At 51.5% G+C, this 21236-nt stretch overlaps 1 protein-coding gene across 1 annotated transcript; it reads left to right on the top strand.

Annotated features, from left to right (window-relative positions):
• Positions 1–1348: 1348 nt before the first annotated feature.
• On the top strand, positions 1349–4048 carry KLHL25 (kelch like family member 25; the record flags this gene model as incomplete). The annotated part of the gene is made up of 2 exons (XM_079701146.1): positions 1349–1472; positions 2268–4048. 2 exons carry the CDS (start codon positions 1349–1351, stop codon positions 4046–4048), a joined length of 1905 nt encoding a protein of 634 aa, XP_079557272.1.
• Positions 4049–21236: the final 17188 nt, after the last annotated feature.

The raw sequence follows: 21236 nt of genomic DNA, 5'->3' as shown, positions 1-21236 counted from the left end.
GAGCAGGCGGGGCCTGTGGAACAGCAGGAACCGAGGTCAAGCCTCAGCATCAGGGCCCTGGATTGGAGTCCCCGGAGCCAGTCCCCCAAGTGGCACACAGATCAAAGGCCACATCCCTCCAACAGCCCAGACACACGGGAGCCAGATGGACAGTCACCAGGTGGATGGCCACATTTGGGAAAGTGCCCGGTGATCAAGGAGGCAGAAGCCGGAATGAGGGTTTAGCAGTCACGTGAGATTTGGGGAGCCGTGCTGCAAGGCTGGAATTCAGGTTAGGCAATTCAGACCTGGGGGGGCAGGGGGGCTTCCCAGGAAGCCTCTGCGGCCAGGTCAGCGCAGTCTCTCATCTCTGCAGTGCCTGGCCACAGGGCCAGGCTCGGGGGTCAAGCTGTGTAAATAAGTGCCAACCAAGTGTGGGACTCTCAGAGGCCTGAGTAGAGCAGGGACTTTGTCTTACAATAGAGAAAACTAAGTTGCAGAGGAGGGGAGAGGTGCCCTAGGGCAGGTGGTAGAGTGGGGACCACCGTGTACAGCCTGGACGTCGGGTCCAGCACTCTCCCACCCCTGTGGGCTGCACACGGACACACACACCCATCAGGCGAACCTCTAACCTGGAGCTCAGTGCTCCGCGGTGGCAGGTTTGCACTGCAGGGACCCTGACGGGTCATCAGCCCGCAGTCCACCTGGAGCTTGGGGGCCAGAGCAGCAAGGCCAGGCCCAGCCCCTGTGTCTTCCCTGCCCCAGCCCGGGAGCAGGGGCCTTGCCCGGGCAGCTCTGATCACGTCACTCGGTGGCTTCCCTCTCTCTTTGCCAGGAGAGGAGTGAGCAAGGGAGAGAGCAGTGCACTTGGACAATAATTTACAATCCAGTGAAGCATGAGATCGCAGCCTTCCTTTACCAGATTATTACTTAAGTACAAAATTGACTTGGAGCGCGGAGTGGGGGGAGTTTACACTTCTGAAAATAAAAATGAAAAAGAAGGGGTTTTTCTGGCCTCCTTACCAGTGGGAAGGAGGAAGCCCAGGCTTTTGGGGTCAGGACGCTGAATGCAGTTTGCTTTTTGGCCACTTTCTCTTGAGGCCTAGGATCTTTGCCTGCCGTCTGGCTGAGCCTCATTCCCATAGTACCACAGTGGGGTCTTGGGTCATGCCATTGGCCAGACTTTAATCCAAGTGCTCTGGAATCCCCACGTTCCAGCGGGCGACGAGCCTGTGTCTGCCTGCTCTGGGGACCCACACTCTGAGCCCCAGGTCCCGGGCCCGGCAGAGGACGCCAGACGAGGGGGCAGGTGGAGCGTTCACTGTGGCCCGGGAGCCTGGAGTCGCCTGTCGGGACCAGGGAGGCTCCGATGGCTACAGGTTTTCCTGCTGCTTTGGTTGAGGCAAATCTGGATTGCTTTAGCGTCCCGCTGTCACCCAGGACTTTGTCTTGGCTTCCCCTTGGGACCTCGGAATCGAGCAGGTGTCCAGAGGGTGAGCCACAGGCTAGCTGGCGTCATCTCCACACGTTGCTTATCGCAGCTGGGTCCGGAGGCCTCTGGAGAGCCCTGGATTTGCAGAATGTGTCTATGCTGAGCGTTTGGGCTGTGACAGCAGTTCTTGGGGAACTTTCCAAGGGCAAGGGGTGTGAGGGGCGTGGCCAGGGCTGCTTGGAGCCCGGCTCAGGACAGGGCGCGCTGGGAGCAGAGGGGGGCGTAAGGCTCTGCGTGGGGTCTGTGGCTCTTTGGGAACGGCTTTCAAAAGTCTCCCTGCAGGAATCCCTGTCTCCTTGGGCCAATGGGGGGTGGAGATTGGGCTGGAACCAGACAGCCCACGAGGGAATTCTGGCTGCGGCATGTGAGGCAGCCACTTTGCGTCTCTGAGCCTTGGCTTCCCCGGCTGCAGAATGGGGCCACACGGTAGCAGCCCCGGACGGTGGAATGCGTCCAGAGCACAAGCTCCTTAGCGCTGCCCTGCTGTCTTCTTAACCAGGCTGGGGACACTATTGCACGTTCTAGCAACCACGGGAGGCAGCTGCAGCTCGAGGTCACCCAAGGAGACTCGTATCCAGAGCTGGTGCAAAAGCGGTTGGTCTGAACCCCAGCCTCTACCATCTGACTCGTCCTTGGCTGGCAGATTGAGGGGTGGGGCTTGGGCCGGGTTTGGAAGAGCCGAGCAGAGAGCAGGGGTGGAGGGGGCGGGGCGGCCATGCTTGGGGGCTGAGCGGGGAGCTGCGGGGGCGCCAGGTCCTGGCCCCGCTCACCTGTGGCGTTGTCCCCCCGCCGGCAGGTTGGCTCAGCATGTCGGTCAGCGTCCATGAGACCCGCAAGTCGCGGAGCAGCACGGGCTCCATGAACATCACGCTGTTCCACAAGGCCTCGCACCCCGACTGCGTGCTGGCGCACCTCAACACGCTGCGCAAGCACCGCATGTTCACGGACGTCACGCTCTGGGCCGGCGACCGCGCCTTCCCCTGCCACCGCGCCGTGCTGGCCGCCTCCAGCCGCTACTTCGAGGCCATGTTCAGCCACGGCCTGCGGGAGAGCCGCGACGACACGGTGAACTTCCAGGACAACCTGCACCCCGAGGTGCTGGAGCTGCTGCTGGACTTTGCCTACTCGTCCCGCATCGTCATCAACGAGGAGAACGCAGAGTCGCTGCTCGAGGCGGGCGACATGCTGCAGTTCCACGACGTGCGCGACGCGGCCGCCGAGTTCCTGGAGAAGAACCTGTTCCCGTCCAACTGCCTGGGCATGATGCTGCTGTCGGACGCCCACCAGTGCCGCCGGCTCTACGAGTTCTCGTGGCGCATGTGCCTGGTGCACTTTGAGGCCGTGCGGCAGAGCGAGGACTTCAACAGCCTGTCCAAGGACACCCTGCTGGACCTCATCTCGAGTGACGAGCTGGAGGCTGAGGATGAGCGCGTGGTCTTCGAGGCCATCCTGCAGTGGGTCAGGCACGACCTGGAGCGACGCAAGGCCCACCTGCCCGAGCTGCTGCGCGGCGTGCGGCTGGCCCTGCTGCCATCCGACTGCCTGAAGGAGGCCGTGTCTGGCGAGGCCCTGCTCATGGCCGACGAGCGCACGCGGCTCATCGTGGATGAGGCGCTGCGCTGCAAGGCCCGCATCCTACAGAACGACGGCGTGGTCACCAGCCCCTGTGCCCGTCCGCGCAGGGCCGGACACACGCTGCTCATCCTCGGGGGCCAGACCTTCATGTGTGACAAGATCTACCAGGTGGACCACAAGGCCAAGGAGATCATCCCCAAGGCGGACCTGCCCAGCCCCCGCAAGGAGTTCAGCGCCTCGGCCATCGGCTGCAAGGTCTACGTGACCGGGGGCCGGGGCTCCGAGAACGGGGTCTCCAAGGACGTGTGGGTGTACAACACCGTCCACGAGGAGTGGTCCAAGGCGGCGCCCATGCTCATCGCCCGCTTCGGCCACGGCTCGGCCGAGCTGGAGAACTGCCTCTACGTGGTCGGGGGGCACACGTCCCTGGCTGGCGTCTTCCCGGCCTCACCGTCTGTCTCCCTGAAGCAGGTGGAGAAGTACGACCCCGGGGCTAACAAGTGGACGATGGTGGCCCCGCTGAGGGATGGCGTCAGCAATGCCGCGGTCGTGAGCGCCAAGCTGAAGCTCTTTGTCTTTGGGGGGACCAGCATCCACCGGGACATGGTGTCCAAAGTCCAGTGCTACGACCCTGCAGAGAACCGGTGGACGATCAAGGCCGAGTGTCCCCAGCCTTGGCGGTACACTGCTGCCGCCGTCCTGGGCAGCCAGATATTCATCATGGGAGGCGACACAGAGTTCACAGCTGCCTCGGCCTACCGCTTCGACTGCGAGACCAACCAGTGGACGCGGATCGGGGACATGACTGCCAAGCGCATGTCCTGCCACGCCCTGGCCTCAGGCAACAAGCTCTACGTGGTGGGGGGCTACTTCGGGACCCAACGGTGTAAGACCCTGGACTGCTATGACCCCACCTCGGACACGTGGAACTGCATCACCACCGTGCCCTACTCGCTCATCCCCACGGCCTTCGTCAGCACCTGGAAGCACCTGCCCGCATGAGGCGCACCTGTAGAGCCCAACCAGGTGAGCCCCCACACCCCAGGCCTGATCCCACTCCGGGTAAAGGCTGCATCTTCCGTGGAAGGCCGGGCGAGGCAGGACAGCAGGTGACTGGGGGGCTCTGGGACCCTTTTTCAACTCTGGAGCAGGAGCCTGGCTCTGCCCCTTACTTGCAGTTGATCTTGAGCAAAACACATAACCCCTCTGCCAAATGTGGGTGACAATCTTAGGCTGGGGCGGTGGTTCCCAGGCATGGCCGCAGGTCAGAGTCCCCGGGGGGTCTTTTGACAATCCTATGTGGAGTCTAGGCCAACCTGTGAAGTCTAAGGGCACAGTCTCCACGCAAGGGCACCCTCTCTCTGACACCAGCTGCGAGGTCGGGGTTCCCCAGAACTGTCTCAGGTCCAGCACTCACTGAAGGACTCATGAATGTGCTGAAGGCATATGTGCATGGTTATGGTTTATTATGGGCAAAGGATACAGATAAAGATCAGAGGGCAGAGATGCATGGGTCAGAGTCCTGGACGGGGGTCCAAATGCAAAGCATCTCTTGTCCACTCCCCATGGGGTTGGGACACTGTTACTCTCGCAGCATCAGTGAATGACAGCACGCACGGAATGCTGCCTGCCAGGGGAGCTCACAGAAGCTGCAGTGTCCAGAATTTTTAGCGGGGCCCCATCACGTGGGCACGACCGATTGATCATGTCCCCGTGGTTACTCTCAAGTCAGCTGGTCCAGCGTGACCCAAAGCCCCCACCCTAAACAAAGACACTCCTATCAGGTGTGACCCAGATCACCTCCCAGAAGCCAAGGGCAAAGGCCAGATTTCTGTTGGGGCAAAGGCCACAAATTCTGTCCTATTCAGATGTTAAGCCCAGGCCTCGCCCTAGGCCATTAGGGGCCTCTGGGGCCCAGGCCTCAGTAGCCGTTATAGCTCCAGGCGAGTCCAGTGCGCAGCCAAGGTGAGAGCCCCACCCTGGGGGGCCCTTGAGAGGCAGCAGGAGGGGAGTAGATGGAGGGCTCAAAGGGAGGCGGGAGCTGGCGCCCGGGGACCGGGTGCCACTGTGGACATCTGGTGGTTCCAGGGCTCTGGGACCAGATGGCCCCGGGATTGGGCCCTGCCTCTCCTGGGGGCAGCTGTGTGCTCACTAGTGTGCGAGGGAACCTCTTTTCTCCCATCCCTCCGCAAGATGGAGAGAAGGCCTTCCTCAGAGCGGGCGTCACGATTACGTGAGGGAACGGCCCCCCAGCAGGGCTTGCTGCAGTGCCGCCCCAGTTACCCCGAGTTATCTTGCTCTCTGTTCTTAGCGCCATCATTATATGAAATCATTGCCTGAAAAGAGAAGGTGACAGTGGATGCCAGGGGCAAAGGGACACATTCAGGCACTCTTTGTGAGTGACAGAGGAACAGGGAGACAGGAGGAGGGACTTGCCCAGGTCCCAGGACGGGTACAGAGTCAGGAAGGGAGAGGGCGGAAGGAAGGACCAGCATGTCCTGGAGGGCCTCTTCTGAGGGGTGGGCGGGGCCTTTCCTGCAGCCCCGCTGGGGCAGGATCCACAGCAGGCACTGAGGTTGGATTAGGGTGTCCTGAGCCAGCCTGGCCCGGGTGCAGGGGTAGGGGCTGGAATGGAGTGGTGGACTCGTGGGCACTGGAGAAGGTCGTCCATGGTCAGGTCCCAACTCTTAGCCCTTCTCGGTCCTTGGCCCTTGGGGCGGTGAGGTCTGGGGACCCCCGGTGGATGGGAGTCAGGAGGCGTAGGTCCTGGGGGCTCTAAGAAACGGGGTCGGTGGGAGATCCCAGGGTCACGCAGGGGGAGCCTTCCCACCTGGCCCCGGGCTGTCCTGTCCACCGAGGTGCTTCTCTGCCCGGCTGGCCCAGCCCCTCCCTGCCCGCACCTGCCTTGCGCTCCTGCAGCTCTGAGGAGCCAGCCCCGTGCCGTTCAGGTCACAGGAACCCTGTCAGGAGCTGGCCAGAGCGGAGAAATTAATTTCCTCAATGACCTGGCGGCTGCTGACAAGAATGCTGAAAGCTCTGCACGGCGAAAGCAATCATACTTAGCTGGGATTGCTTCTGAATGGAATCTGATGTTTCAGCTATTAAATCAAATCCAGCCGTGCCTTCGAGGCCCTTAAAGAGATATGTCCTCTGGCAGGCAAGGCAGGCAGGGCAGGACCCAGCAAAGGCATCAGGTGTGCCATACAGGGTGTTTGGCCTCATAAAGTCCAGCCTGGATGAGAATAGGCTTTGTTCTCTTTTAAGGTTTCTCTGCTTTTTGTTTTGTTTTAATGTGCTCTCTTCCTCTTTGGGAGAAAAATCTGACCAGCAAAATATCTTGGTCCTGGGGAATAGGCTTCAAAGAGAACACTGGCGTTTCCTTGTTGAGTCCCTGTTCCCACACTCTGGGAACTTAGGCTGGTCACCTGTGGGGCCCAAAGGCTCCTCCCATCACAGGCCACCCAGCCCAGGCCAGGTGGCTCTGACCCTGTCTGGTGTTTGCCCATCCCCGGGACCCTGGAGGGCAGTTCTTCCCCAAGCGGGAGAGGGTGGGGGGTAGGTCAGCCGGACCCAGTGAGCCCTTTACTGTTCCAGGACTTCCCCCCATTTCAGGGACCGTGGAAGGGTCGGCTCTGACTCTTGCTGGCTGCTTGACCCTGGTTGCTTAACTTCTCTGAGCTTCAGCTTTCTCACCTGGAAAACGGGAATAAAAACTGTATTACTCACAGTAGTTGAGGAGGAGAGACCGAGTGAGGGGCTGGGTTCAGAGTCCGCTTTTATATGAGGTTGCGAGGAGGAGGGGATGGTGGTGATAATGGTTTCGGGATGCTTTGGGCGCAGGGACCTCTGGATGTCCCCGGGCCAGCCCCTCCTGCTGGAAGGGTCCATCCCCCACGGTCGGGATCGCACTTGCCATTGCCTGGCTGAGTGCCACACGGGCCTTGTTCCTTCCGTGCTCCCCAGCCCACGGCGTGGGTGCTGTGGTCTCAGGAATGAGGATGTGGCGAGCACTGGGGTAGGAAGCTGATGCCTGGGCCCGTCCGGCCCTCCCTCAGCTCCTGGGAAGTGGGCCTTTGTGGCAGGAAGGCTCCCTCGCTCTGCTGCTGCTGGGGCAGTCGCCACAGTGCTGCCAGGACCCGCTGGAGGAGCAGCCCTCACTCGGAAGGCTGCAGACCAGGTGGTCCTGAGCCGGGGGGCTGCCGCAGGTCGGGGGGATGGGAGGGGACTGTGACAGCAGTGGTGGCCACGGGGCTGGGCCCACGCACCCTCGACAAGGCTGCAGGTCGTGACGAGCAGAGATTAGCGCGCCTGCTGCCCCTCCGGCATGGGCCCCCCGCTCTCCACCCAGTGCCGGGGCCAGAGAATGGGGTTTGTACCCAGTGTGTCTCCCGAGTGCCCCTCCCTGCTCTACTGTCCCAGTCCCTCCTGCAGGCATAGGACTGGCCTGGGGTCCTGTCTGCAGTGCCTCTCTGGTCCCCGAACCCCACGTCCATCTCTTAAGACTCCACTTAACTTCAGGAACCACCAGCCAGAGCCCTGCGCTCTGCAACCCCTCCCCATCACCGAGTGACGTCCCCCATTCGTCCCCAAGTGCTTTGCTCCCCCATCTCGGACACCACTCGTGAGCTCTGAGTGGTGCCTGCATCCACACCAGGTGCCCCAGTCGTGAGTTCATTTAACCCTCTCAGAAGCATTTGTCATCAGGGCTGCTGTTACGGACCTGGCACCTGAGACTCAGCATAGGTGGCTGGCATCACACTAACAGCTGGTGAGGGTTGGAGTGGCATCTGAGCCCTGGAGCTGCCTCAGGCCTGTAGGCGTCTCTAGAGACCCGGGAACTGGGCACCCCACATCTGCACCCTGGTGCCGAGGGCGGGCCACACGGGTGCTGCCCGGTAGTGGGGATGGAGTGCTGTGCTGGAAGCTGAACGCCAGCAGGACCTCCAGGGCCAGCCCTTAGCTCCCGTGTCACATCCGATCCTTGTCCCTAGGTGACAGTGGCCAGCAGTGGCAGGAGGCCCCTGGAGCTGGGGTGGGCGCCCATCTCCCCGGGCTACCCGCCAAGTGTAGACTAGCTGTGAACGTTCTTTTCTCTTGTTCTCTCCTGCTGAGCTCCCACCTCCCCAGCCTGCCTCTGGCCTGAGGGCTTCAGAACGTCGGGGCAGGGGTCCAGGTTGCTGGGAGCCGTCTTCTCCTCATGGGCATTGTTGGAACCCAGACACGTGGGGCGCCAGGGCACGGGCTCCAGCCCCTCTCTGAGAAGAGCTGCAGGGGACTCAGTTGCCACCAGAGGAGGGCTGATTCAGCACATCCTGTCCTGCCTTAAGAGAGACTGCGCCCGAGAGGCAACCCCGGAGCACAGGATTCAGGGGTGGGCTGGTGTGGTGTGGGGGGGTGCCCGGGGCAAGAGGGCAGGCTTTTGCAACACCCCGCGTCCACCCATCCACCCGCGCACCCACGGCCTCCCGTTCTGCCCGTGTTCACCAGGGCCGCCCCGTGCCAGGCCCGCGATGGGGACGGCGTTAGTGGCTGTGGTCCGCACGGCAGGCCCCCACCAGCACGCCACGGGACAGCGAGGGCAGGCACGGGGCTGGCCGGGGCCACTGTGCACGGGCGGTGGGCTAGACAAGTGTCCTGACTGGAAAAAAAAAAAACGCACAACCTAAAGATTGAGAATTATGTTTTATTTGGCGGACAAAGCTGAGGACTTAAGCCTGGGACGCAGCTTCTCAGATAGCTCTGAGGGACTGCTCCCAAGAGGTCATGGGGGGAACCAGCACATATAGCACATATAAGAGTTCTTGCAACGAAGACCACGTAGGCAGAACGTCAAAAGAATATTGTTAAAGAAACCAGACATCTCAAGTTAAGGAATGTAGCGCTTTTCTGTTTATGGGAAGATGCAAGAGTCTGGGCTCACTGAAGTCATTCCTTTAAGATGCACTTCAGCTGTCAGGGGTCCAGTATCCTGTGCTTTCCCATCCTGAGTCTCCTCAGGGTGCACCGTCAGGGGAGGCTGCAACATCCTTTGTTTACTGACCTGGTGGGCACCATTTTGCATTGATGCATGGTCCCATTTCACAGATGAGGAAACCAGGTCTCAGAGAAGCAACTGCCAGAAATCAGGGTGGCGCAGACCAGGACGGCCATGGGACGCGCCTGAGGGATCCAGGCAGTGCGGCTTCCCAGCTCCTCTGCCTTTAGGGTGCCGCCTGTTCCTCAGCAACTCGGGACAGCCCAGAAGGGCCACCCCCCAGGTCAGGATCCCACAACCCCTCACCCCCGGCACAGGGGGCTCTGAGGCTTGGCTTGGGGCCTGCCCCGAGGGGAACGCCATGTCTGCTTGGTGTTCTGGCCCCCAAGCTTTGGGTTCTCCGTCTTAGAGCTTCTCAGGACGTTTAGGGGCCTGTGAGGAGCTTGGAGGGATTTGGGGGCCCTTCACCAGCCCCACTGAGAGCACAGTGGTCGCCTTGCCCAGCCCCCACGCATCTGGGAGCTTGTTGACCCCCTCGGCTCGACCAGCTTCCAGCAGAGCTTGAGTCCGCCTTCCAGAAGCCTTGGGAATGAGGGGCGCATCCTACTTGGTCCACAGGTCCCAGTGCTGGCTTGAATTTTTTTCATTATAATGTTACTTAAATACGTACAGACTTACAACTAGATGTAAGCTCCCTGTGTTTGTAGCTCTTTCACAGCTGCAACGCTAACAATTGTACAGGTGAAATACACCCAACGACGTAAGACCGAGAATGCGGTCTCCGCTAACTGATGCTTTGTGGAAGTTGTGTTGCCTCCCTCTGCCTCTTGGATGGTTGGATATGCAGGTTTATGGGGAGCTCAGCCCGCCTGTGCAGGGGGCTCCTTCTCTTTTCCTTTTTGGAGCCGTCGTGAGACCCCTTTGGGCAGCTCGGTGTGGGTGGAGGCGGGGGGACATCATCTGTGTCCCCTGGCACAAACCTGCCTCCTTGGTCTAGGGCTGCCTCTGAGCCTGTGGCACTCAGAGAGCTGGCCAGAGTAAGTGTGCTGTCTGGCATTGTGGATGGGTGGAGAGTGGGGAACACCCTTGGCAAGAACCCCCCGCTCCCTCCCCCGGTACTCCAGAGAACCTGTTTTTAAAATAGAATCCCACAGGGGTGTGTCTGCCTGTGGAGGCTGAGTGGGCAGTCCGCCCATTGCTGTCCTGAGTGTTCCCCGCTCCCCACCCCTCTAGGTCCTTCCTGGGCCTGCTGTATCCTTTCTCCACTAGGTGATCAACTCAGGAGCTGCTACCCCAGCCAAGGGCACCACCTCCTGGACACACGTCCACGGCCACATCTCTGCTTGGAGTTGGGCTAGGTTATGCCAAGCTGTCGCTGTGGGTTGGGCTTTAGAAATGATCACACTGGCCAGCTGCGTTTTCTTCGTTGCTTCCAGGATATTCTACACTAAGCCTTTCGTGTGCATTAGATGGCTCCATCCTTCTCTGGGAGAAGGCAGGTATCTGTCCTTATTTTCCACAGGAAAATGCGAAGCTCAGAGCAGATGTCACACTGATTGAGAACCCAGCACTGGAGTGTGAGCTTCATGACCATGGGGACCGTCTGACCTCATTCACCACTGCATCTGTCCTGCAGGGTCTGGGTTGGTAGGCTGTGCAGTAAATATTTGTCGAGTGCAGGAATGAATGTGTTGGCTGCTGCCCACAGCTGTACTGTTCTTCCTGGTGACCTGACTGGCCATGACCATGTCTGCTCCCCCTGCTCTCTAACCATGTCTGCCCTCCCTCTCTCACCATTTCCACCTCACTGGCCTACATTCAGGTTCTCAAAAATATCAATACCAGATTCCTACCCCCAGGACTTTGCACATGCCATTCCTTCTGCCTGGAGTGCTTTTTGCCTTTCTAGCAAACTCCTGTCTGTCCTGCAGGTCTCAGGTTAAATATTACCTCCTTCCCATACCCTCCACCAAAGTAAAAGAAAGTCTTCCTTCTAATCTCTAATTTTTTTTCTTTTTTTATTATATTATTTTATTATTTTTTAAAATTTTATTTTACATTGGAGTATAGTTGATTAACAATGTTGTATTAGTTTCAGGTGTACTGCAAAGTGATTCTGTTATACGTATACTTGTATCTATTCTTTTTCAAATGCATTTCCCATTTAGATTATTACAGAATATTGAGCAGAGTTCCCTGTGCTGTACAGTAGGTCCTTGTTGGTTATCTATTTCAAATATAGCAGTGTGTACATGTCAACCCCAAACTCCCAATCTATCCCTCCCCCAGCCCTTCCCCCACTCCCGGTAACCATAAGTTTGTTCTCTAAGTCTGTGGCTCTGTTTTGTAAATAAGTTCATTTGTATCATTTTTTTAGATTCTGCATATTAGCGATATCATATGTTTGTCTTTCTCTATCTGACTTACTTCACTTAGTACGATAATCTCCAGGTCCATCCATGTTGCTGGAAATAGCATTATTTTATTCTTTTTAATGGCTGAGTAATATTCCATTATATATACATACCACATCTTTACCCATTCATTTGTCAATGGATATTTAGGTTGCTTCCATGTTCTGGCTGTTGTAAACAGTGTTGCAATGAACATTGGGGTGCATGTATCCTTTCAAACCATGTTTTTCTCCAACTATATGCCCAAGAGTGGGATTACTGGATCATATGGTAGTTCTATTTTTAGTTCCTTAAGGAACCTTCATACTGTTCTCCATAGTGGCTGTACCAATTTACATTCCCACCAACAGTGTAGGAAGGTTCCCTTTTCTCCACACCCTCTCCAGCATTTATTGTTTGTAGACTTCAATAATGGCCATTTTGACTGGTGTGAGGTGATATTGTAGTTTTGATTTGCATTTCTATAATAATTAGTGATGTTGACCATCTTTCCATGTGCTTTTTGACCATCTGTATGTCTTCTTTGGAGAAATGTCTATTTAGGTCTTCTGCCCCTTTTTTGATTGGCTTGTTTTTTTGATATTGAGCTGCATGAGCTGTTTGTAAATTTTGGAGATTAAGTCCTTGTCGGTTGCATCCTTTGCAAGTATTTTCTCCCATTCTGTGGGTTGTCTTTACGTTTATGGTTTCCTTTGCTGTGCGAAAGCTTTTAAATTTGATTAGGTCCCATTTGTTTATTTTTGTTTTTATTTCCATTACTCTGAGAGATGGATTGAAAAAGATACTGCTGTGATTTATGTCAAAGAGTGTTCTGCCTATGTTTTCCTCTAAGAGTTTTATAGTATCCGGACTTACATTTAGGTCTTTAATCCATTTTGAGTTTCCTTTTGTGTATGGTGTTAGGGAGTGTTCTAACTTCATTCGTTTACATGTAGCTGTCCAGTTTTCTCAGAACCACTTATTGAAGAGGCTGTCTTTTCTCCATTGTATATTCTTGCCTCCTTGATCATAGATTAGTTGACCATAGGTGCATGGGTTTATCTCTGGGCTTTCTATCCCATTCCATTGAGCTATATATTTCTGTTTTTGTCAGTACCATACTGTTTTGATGACTGTAGCTTTGTAGTATAGTCTGAAGTCAGGGAGCCTGATTCCTCCAGCTCCATTTTTCTTTCTCAGGATTGCTTTGGCTATTTGGGGTCTTTTTTGTCTCCATACAAATTTAAAAAATTTTTTGTGCTAGTTCTGTGAAAAATGCCATTGGTAATTTGATAGGGATTGCATTGAATCTGTAGATTGCCTTGGGTAGTATACTCATTTTGACAGTATTGATTCTTCCAATGCAAGAACACGGTGTATCTCTCCATGTGTTTGTGTCAGCTTTGATTTCTTTCATCAGCATCTTATAGTTTTCAGAGTACAGGTCTTTTGTCTCCTTAGGTAGGTTTATTCCTAGGTGTTTTATTCTTTTTGATGTGATGGTAAATGGGATTGTTTCCTTAATTTCTCTGTCTGGATGTTTTGTTGTTAGTGTATAGAAATGCAACTGTTTTCTGCGTATCGATTTTCTATCCTGCAACTATACCAGATTCATTGATGAGCTCTAGTAGTATTCTGGTAGCATCTTTAGGATTTTCTCTGTATAGTATCATGTCATCTGCAAACAGTGACAGTTCTTTTCTAACTTGGATTCCTTTTCTTTTTCTTCTCTGATTGCCGTGGCTAGGACTTCCAAAACTGTGTTGAATAATAGTGGCGAGGGTGGACATCCTTGTCTTGTTCCTGATCTTAGAGGAAATGCTTTCAGGTTTTCACCATTGAGAATGATGTTAGCTGTGGGTTTGTTATATATGGCCTTTATTATTTTGAGGTATGTTCCCTCTATGCCCACTTTCTGGAGAGTTTTTTCTTTTTATCATAAATGGGTGTTGAACTTTGTCAGAAGCTTTTTCTGAATCTATTGGGATGATCATGTGGTTTTTATTCTTTAGTTTTTTAATGTGGTGTATCACATTGATTCGCGGATATTGAAGAATCCGGGCATCCCTGGGATAAATCCCACTTGATCATGGTGTATGATCCTTTTAATGTATTGTTGGATTTGGTTTGCTTGTATTTTGTTGAGTATTTCTGCATCTATGTTCATCAGTGATATTGGCCTGTAATTTTCTTTTTTGTGGTATCTTTGGTTTTGGTATCAGGGTGATGGTGGCCTCATAGAATGAGTTTGGGAGTGTTCCTTTTTCTGCAGTTTTTTGGATTAGTTTCAGAAGGATAGGTGTTAACTCTTCTCTAAATGTTTGATAGAATTTGCTTTTGCTTATGAAGCCATCTGGTCCTGGACTTCTGTTTGATAGTTTTTAAATCACAGTTCAATTTTGGTACTTGTGATTGGTCTGTTCATATTTTCTGTTTCTTCCTGGTTCAGTCTGGGAGATTGTACCTTTCTAAGAATTTGTCCATTTCTTCTAGGTCGCCCAATTTATTGGCATATAGTTGCTTGTAGTAGTCTCTTATGATCCTTTGTATTTCTGTGGTGTTGGTTGTAACTTCTCCTTTTGCATTTCTAATTTTATTGATTTGAGCCCTATTCCTTTTTTTCTTGATGAGTCTGGCTAAAGGTTTATCAATTTTGTTTATCTTCTCAAAGAACCAGCTTTTAGTTTCATTGATCTTTTCTATTGTTTTCTTCATCTCTATTTCATTTATTTCTGCTCTGATCTTTATGATTTCTTTCCTTATAGTAACTATAGGTTTTGTTTGTTCTTCTTTCTCTAGTTGCTTTAGGTGTAAGGTTAGGTTGTTTGAGATTTTTCTTGTTTCCTGAGGTAAGATTGTATTGCTATAAACTTCCCTCTTAGAAGTGCTTTTACTGCATCCCATTGGTTTTGGATCATCGTATTTTCATTGTCATTTGTCTCTAGGTATGTTTTGATTTCCTCTTGGATTTCTTCAGTGATCCATTGGTTGTTTAGTGGCATATTGTTTAAGCCTCCAGATGTTTGTGTTTTTTACAGTTTTTTTTTCCTGTAATTGATTTCTAATCTCATAGCATTGTGGTTGGAGAAGATGCTTGATATGATTTCAGTTATCTTAAATTTACCGAGGCTCACTTTGTGGCCTAGCATGTGATCAATCCTGGAGAATGTTCCATGTGCACTTGAGAAGACTGTGTGTTCTGTTGCTTTTGAACAGAATACTCTATAAATTAAGTCCATCTAGTCTAATGTGTCATTTAAGGCCTGTGTTTCCTTATTGATTTTCTGTCTGGATGATTTCTCCAGTGATGAAAGTGGGGTGTTAAAGTCCCACACTATTATTGTTACTGTTGATTTCTTCTTTTATGGCTGTTAATATTTGCCTTTTCTCCTCCCCTCACTTTCAGTTTGTATGTGTCCCTAGATCTGAAGTGGGTCTCTGGTAACATATATATGGGGCTTGTTTCTGTATCCAGCCAGTCTTTGTCTTTTGGTTGGAGCATTTAATCCATTTACTTTTAAGGTAATTATCAATATGTGTGTTCTTATTTCCATTTTGTTGATTGTTTTGGATTTGTTTTCCTAGTTCTTTTATCTTCCTCTATTGTTCTCTTGTGATTTGATGACTAACGTTAGTGTTGTGTTGGATTCCTTTTTCTTGTTTGTGTACTGTAGATTTTTGGTTTGCAGTTATCATGAGGTTTTGAAGTAGCAGTCTATATAGAAACAAGTTTGTTTCAAGTTCCTGTTCTTTTCATTTCAAATGCATTTCCAATATTCTGCATTTGTGCTCTCTCCTTCTCACAGTTGCTGGCTTTGATATCATATTTGTGTGTAGATGACTTCCTGCCTTTACTGTATGTTTGCCTTTATCGGTGAGCTTTTCCATTTGTAATTTTCTTATTTCTAGTTGTGGCCTTTTCTTTTCCACCTAGAGAATTTCCTTTAGCATTTGTTGCAAAGCTGGTCTGGTGGTGCTGAATTCTCTTAGCTTCTGCTTGTCTGTAAAGCTTTTGATTTCTCTGTCGAATCTGAGTGAGAGCCTTACTGGGTAGAGTATTCTTGGTTGTAGGTTCTTCCCTTTCATCACTTTAAATATATGATGCTAATCTCTTCTGGCCTGCAGAGTGTCTGCCGAACAATCAGCTGGTAACCTTATGGGAGGTACCTTGTATGTTATGTGTCGTTTTTCCCTTGTTGTTTTTAATATTTTTTCTTTGTCTTTAATTTTTGTCACTTTGATTACTATGTCTCTCGGCATGTTCCTCCTTGGATTTATCCTGCCTGGGACTCTCTGTGCTTCCTGGACTTGGATGACTGTTTCCTTTCCCATGTTAGGGAAATTTTCAGCTATTATCTCTTCAAATATTTTCTCAGGTCCTTTCTCTCCCTCTTCTCCCTCTGCGACCACTATAATGCAAATGTTGGTGCGTTTCATGTTGTTCTAGAGGTCTCTTAGACTGTCCTCATTTCTTTTCATTCTTTTTTCTTTAGTCTCTTCTGTGGCAGTGATTTCCACCATTCTGTCTTCCAGCTCACTTATCTGTTCCTCTGTCTCAGTTATTCTGCTATTGATTCCTTCTGGTGTATTTTTCATTTCAGTTATTATATTGTTCATCTCTGTTTGTTCTTTAGTTCTTCTAAGTTTTTGTTAAACATTTTTTGTATCTTCTCGATCTGTACCTCCTTTTTCTGAGATCTTGGATCATCTTTACTATCATTACTCTGAATTCTTTTTTGGGTAGACTGCCGGTCTCCACTTCACTTACTTTTTCTTCTGGGGTTTAATCTTATTCTTTCATCTGGGACATATTCCTCTGTCATCTCATTTGTCTTAGCTTTCTGTGACTGCAGTTTCTGTTTCACAGGTTGTAGTTCTTCTTGCTTCTGCTCTCTGCCCCCTGGTAGATGAGGCTGTCTAAGAGGCCTGTGAAGGCTTCCTGGTGAGAGGTACTGGATCCTGCCCACTGGTGGGTGGAGCTGGGTCTTGTCCCTCTGGTGGCCAGGGCCATGTCAAGGGGTGTGTTTAGCGGACAACTGTGTGCTCAGGAAGACTAAGCAGCCCACCTGCTTATGGGTGAGGCTGCGTTCCCACTTTGTTGGCTGTTTGGCGTGTGGTGTCCCAGCACTAGAGCCCACAGGCCGTTGGGTGGGGCCAGGTCATAGTGAGGAAATGGTGGCCTCTGGGAGGCCTCATGCCAATGAGCACTCCTCAGAACTATCGCTGCCAGTGTCTTTGTCCCCACAGTGAGCCACAGCCCCCCGCCTTCACAGAAGACCCTCCGGTATCAGCAGGTAGGTTTGGCCCAGGCTCTTATGAGGTTACTGCTTTTTTCTGTATCCTGCTTTGCATGAGTCCTTGTCTGCACCCTCCAAGAGTGTAGTTTCTGTTTCCCCCAGTCCTGTGGAATTCCTGTGAACAAACCCCACTAACCTTCAAAGCCAGATTCTCTGGGGGCTTTTCCCGTTGCCAGACCCCCCAGGCTGGGGAGCCCGATGTGGGACTCAGAACTTTCACTCCTGTGGGAGAACTTCTGTGGTATAATTATTTTCCAGTTTGTGGGTTGCCCACTGGCAGGCATGGTATTTGATTTTATTGCAGTTGGCGCCTGTCCTACCATCTCTTTGTGGCTTCTTCTTTGTCTTTGGATGTAGGATATGTTTTTTGGTAGGTTCCAGCATTTTTTTGTCAATGGTTGTTAAGCAGTTGTGATTTTGGTGATTTTGTAAGAAGAGGTGAGCTCACATCCTTCTGTTCTGCCATCTTGTCTCCATCTCCTCTAATCACTGTTTTATACGCTACTTTCTTCCATGTTTTATTGGCTCCTTTTTTTCCTTTGCGCTTAGTTCAGTTTCACTTGTTCATAGGTTGCCGGTACAGAGGCCTCTCAGCCAGGACTTCAGACAAGCATTCCTAGTGTGAAATGGCTCTTTAATCTCTAAATTTTTATTTTTAACATAAAGCTCTTTTGTTACTGTGTGATGGCTGTATACATTTTATTCGTACAAGCCTGCAGTTTCTCCCACTGAAGGATGATCCATGGAGACAGCAGTAGCTGTGTCTGCCCTTCGTGTTTCCCCAGGCCTGGCACAGTGCCTGCTGGTTTGAGGGTGCTCAGGTGCACATGGCTGGAGGGGCTGAATGGGCCCATGAGTAGTTCCCATATTCTAGGTGAGGAAAGCATGCCTCAGGAAGGTTGTGGAACCATTGAGGGCTGCACTGCTGGTAAACGAGAGAGCTCCGTTCTCACACGCAGGCCTTCCACTCAGGGCCTGAGCTCCAGCCCTTCCCTGTGGCCTCTTGATCATCATCTGGTTCCAGGTTAGGACAGAATGTTGTCGGCATGATTTACATTCTCTCTCGTTCCTCCACAGACGCTGTGTGTTTCTCCCCACCCCACGGCTGCAGCCCTCACTGTTGCACGGTGGCCCTGACCCTGTCTGCCATGGCGGGAAGCTCAGCCCGGCCCCAGACCAGTACTCCGAGCAGCCAGAAGTCAGCCCCTCCAGCTCTGGGCGGCTTCAGGGGCTGCTCTGAGCTTCAGAGAAGAAAATCCGTCTCCAGCGCCCTGTGTGTCTGGCCGAGGCCTTTCCTGCTTTGCAGTGGTTTGCCGGGGAGAGGACCTTTCAAGGGGGGCGTGGATGGATGCCAGGACTCCCTCAGCCTCGGGGAGAAGGACACGTTTGCAGAGCTTTGAGGTCGCCTATTTCAGCAAGTTCTGGACTGGGACGGGGGGGCTGGGTGGGTGGGGGGGTTCCCTGAAGGGGTGGGGGTGGCAGCACTGACAGCATGGTCTTTGGCTCAGGGCTTCCCTATTGGTGTTGTAATGTCTCCCCACAGATGATGTCCCAGGCCTCTGGGAAACAGGTGCATCGGGGCTGAGAGCAGAATGTGCTGTGGAGAAAGCACATTAAGGGAGGGAACTTCCCTTCAGTGACACCCACCAGTCTCCATTAGCAAATGACACCCAGACCCACCTCCTGGTCAGGCCAGCTGTGCCCCAGGATACTGTGCCTAGGTGCAGATGCACGTGGAGACCAGGGGATGCCCCATCACCTCCCCTCAGAGCCCAGCCCAAGAGGCAACAATGACCCCATCTCCTGACAGGAGCATGGTCACCCTAGAACATGGCACTACCCTCCAAGACCAGCAGCAGATATGAGCTGGGGACCACAGAGGGACTCCAGGGTGCCCACTATAGATCCCACCAGGGCTGGACACATCTCAACTTGGAGGATGACAAGGCCCATGACGCCGGCCCCCCATCCAGTGCCCGCTGTCCTCTGACATCTTGCCCTTCCAGCTGGTAATGGGATCTGGCCCCTTTGCCCCCTGAGCTCAAAAACAATGGTCCCAAGAAAACTGCCGACCATTTGTTCATTTTTTCCACCTCCCAAGTCATTGGGTACCTCATAGGTACAACCTCAGCATCTGGGGTTCTGGAGGGGTTGGCTCCTGCCAGCGGCCCTCCTCACACCTAGTGTTAGAGTTTCTGGGCCGGTCCTTCGCTTGCCCCAGTGCAAGGCCATCAGCTGCCACTTGGGAAAAAGCCAAAAGTGGAAGGCACATCTCCGGGTTCTTTGGACCCCACAGACCCACCTGTATGAGAGGCCGACCTCTTGCTCTTGGTGCTTCATCTCAGCCACCTAGAAGCCAGGTGGCTGGTCCCAGGAGATGGCTCTGCCTGAGATTTGGGGAGGCCCTGGGGCTGGTGGGGAAGCAGCAGCCCCAGGTCCAGAGCCCACACTGCCTGGAGGGGCCCCTGTGGCCTGTTGCATTGCTGAGCCAAGTTAAGCACAGATCTCACAGCACAGAGGACCTCGCAGTGGTGCTTTTCCCAAAAGTTGTGTTGCTTTTATCCGTTTCTAACTTAATAAAAGAGTTGAGAAAAATCTTGGTTTCTTTCGGTGCTGGGACCAGTCTTGTGGGACATGAAGGCACAAGCAGACTGATTTCCACCCCACCAGCCAGGGCTCACAGTCTGCCCCTCTGGGGGGTTGAGTGAGATTCACCTTCCTCAAGCACCCGCAGGCACGCAGAGGAGAGGGCTTCCTGTCCTCAGATTGATTGTTTCAGCAGCAGAAGCCTTTATACTGATTCTCATGCATAGAATCCTGAGTACTTTTTTCCTGAAAAATGCGTGGGTGGACTCTAACTTGAAGATGTAATTCCATTGATTTCCATGTGTTCTTTTGTGTGCTGTGAACCCCCAGTTGACACTCAATTGTGTGAAAATAACACAAGCAGTGTTAAGACAGGCATCAATACTCCAGTGGCTAGCATCAGTTATCACGACACAAATGCTAATGCTCATGTTCACCTGCTCTCCTTTCACACATTTTCACAGCTATTATGAACCATAAACTCAAGAATGTGGACACAGGGCTGTGACAGCCACAGATTAAAGAGGAGGCCCTTCCCAACATCCCACTGCAGGCCCTGAACACCACAACATCAAACACACCACCTGTCAAGGGGACAACGGCCAACACGCCTTGGAGAAAGACGAGGCTGGCATCCATTCCAAAAACAGCCCTTGCACCAAAAATACTGGATTCACACAGCCTACACAGGGATGCTCCACATAAAAACACCCCTTGAAGACCACAGTAGGTAGTTGCTTCTAAATTTGTAGAGACAAACATAAAATGAAAAAGCAGAGGAACTAATCCCAAGTAAAAGAACAAGAGGAATCCTGTGAAAGAACAAATAATGAAGCAGACCACCAGTCTACTAGACCCAGAGTTCAAAGAGGTAATTAAAAAAGTAATTAAGAAAGGTTATTGATAGAAATGCAGATCACTGTAACAAAAATTAGATACTATAAAGAGGAGAACCAATTAAATTTAAACAATTGCTGAGATAAAAACCAATCTAGAAGCAGTGAACAGCAGACTAAAAATGCAAAACAGTGAATAAATGATCTGGAAGATAGAATAATGGAAATCACCCAATCAAAACAACAGACAAAGAGACAAGTGAAAAAGGGAAGAAAACATGTATGGGACAATATAAAACCTGCCAACTTACACATAATAGGGGTTTCAGAAGAAGAATAAGGGGATCGAAAATGCATTTGAAGAAATTATGGCTGAAAACTTCCCAACCTGAAAAAATGAAACATATCCAGGAAGCACAGAAAGTCCCAACAGACCCACACCAGGATATATCATAGTTAAAATGGCAAAAGTTAAAGAGGACTCTAAAGGCAGCAAGAGAGAAACAGAGTCAGTTACAAGGGAACCCACATAAGACTATCAGCTGATTTCTCTGCAGAAAATTTGCAGGCTGGAAGCGGGTGGCAGGATATATTCAAAATCCTGAAAGGAAAAAAGCCTGCAACCTAGGATACTCTACCCAGAAAGATTATCATTTAGCTAGAAGGAGAAAGAAAGAATCAGACAAGCAAACAGTAAAAGAATACAGCAATACTAAACCTAACCAAAAAGAAACATTGAAAGATCTTCTCTAAATAGTAAAGTAAAGCAAGAATCTATAGGAAAGGGAAAATCACAATGGGAAAGGCATATTACATAAGAGGATTAAGATCATTTATATAAACCAGTACATTAAAATACAATCAAAAAATTTTTGTAGAAGTGATTATAACTTTTAGAATGTGTTTGAACTTTTACGACTGTAACGCAAGTAAATATAGCTATGAGTTAACATACTTGAAAACCTCGGTAACTGCAAAGGAAAATCATACAATAGACTCACAAAAGCCAAAAAGAAAGGAACGCAAGCATAACCATCAAACCACAAAAGGAAAAATAAGAAATGAACAAAGAACTACAAAATCAGCTAGAAAACGGTTTAAAAT

This window comes from Hyperoodon ampullatus (genome assembly GCF_949752795.1).
Source record: "Hyperoodon ampullatus genome assembly, chromosome: 3".
Taxonomy (NCBI): Eukaryota; Metazoa; Chordata; class Mammalia; order Artiodactyla; family Ziphiidae; genus Hyperoodon; species Hyperoodon ampullatus.
The sequence above is the reverse complement of the archived record's forward strand: the minus strand, read 5'-3'. Positions and strand labels throughout refer to the sequence as shown.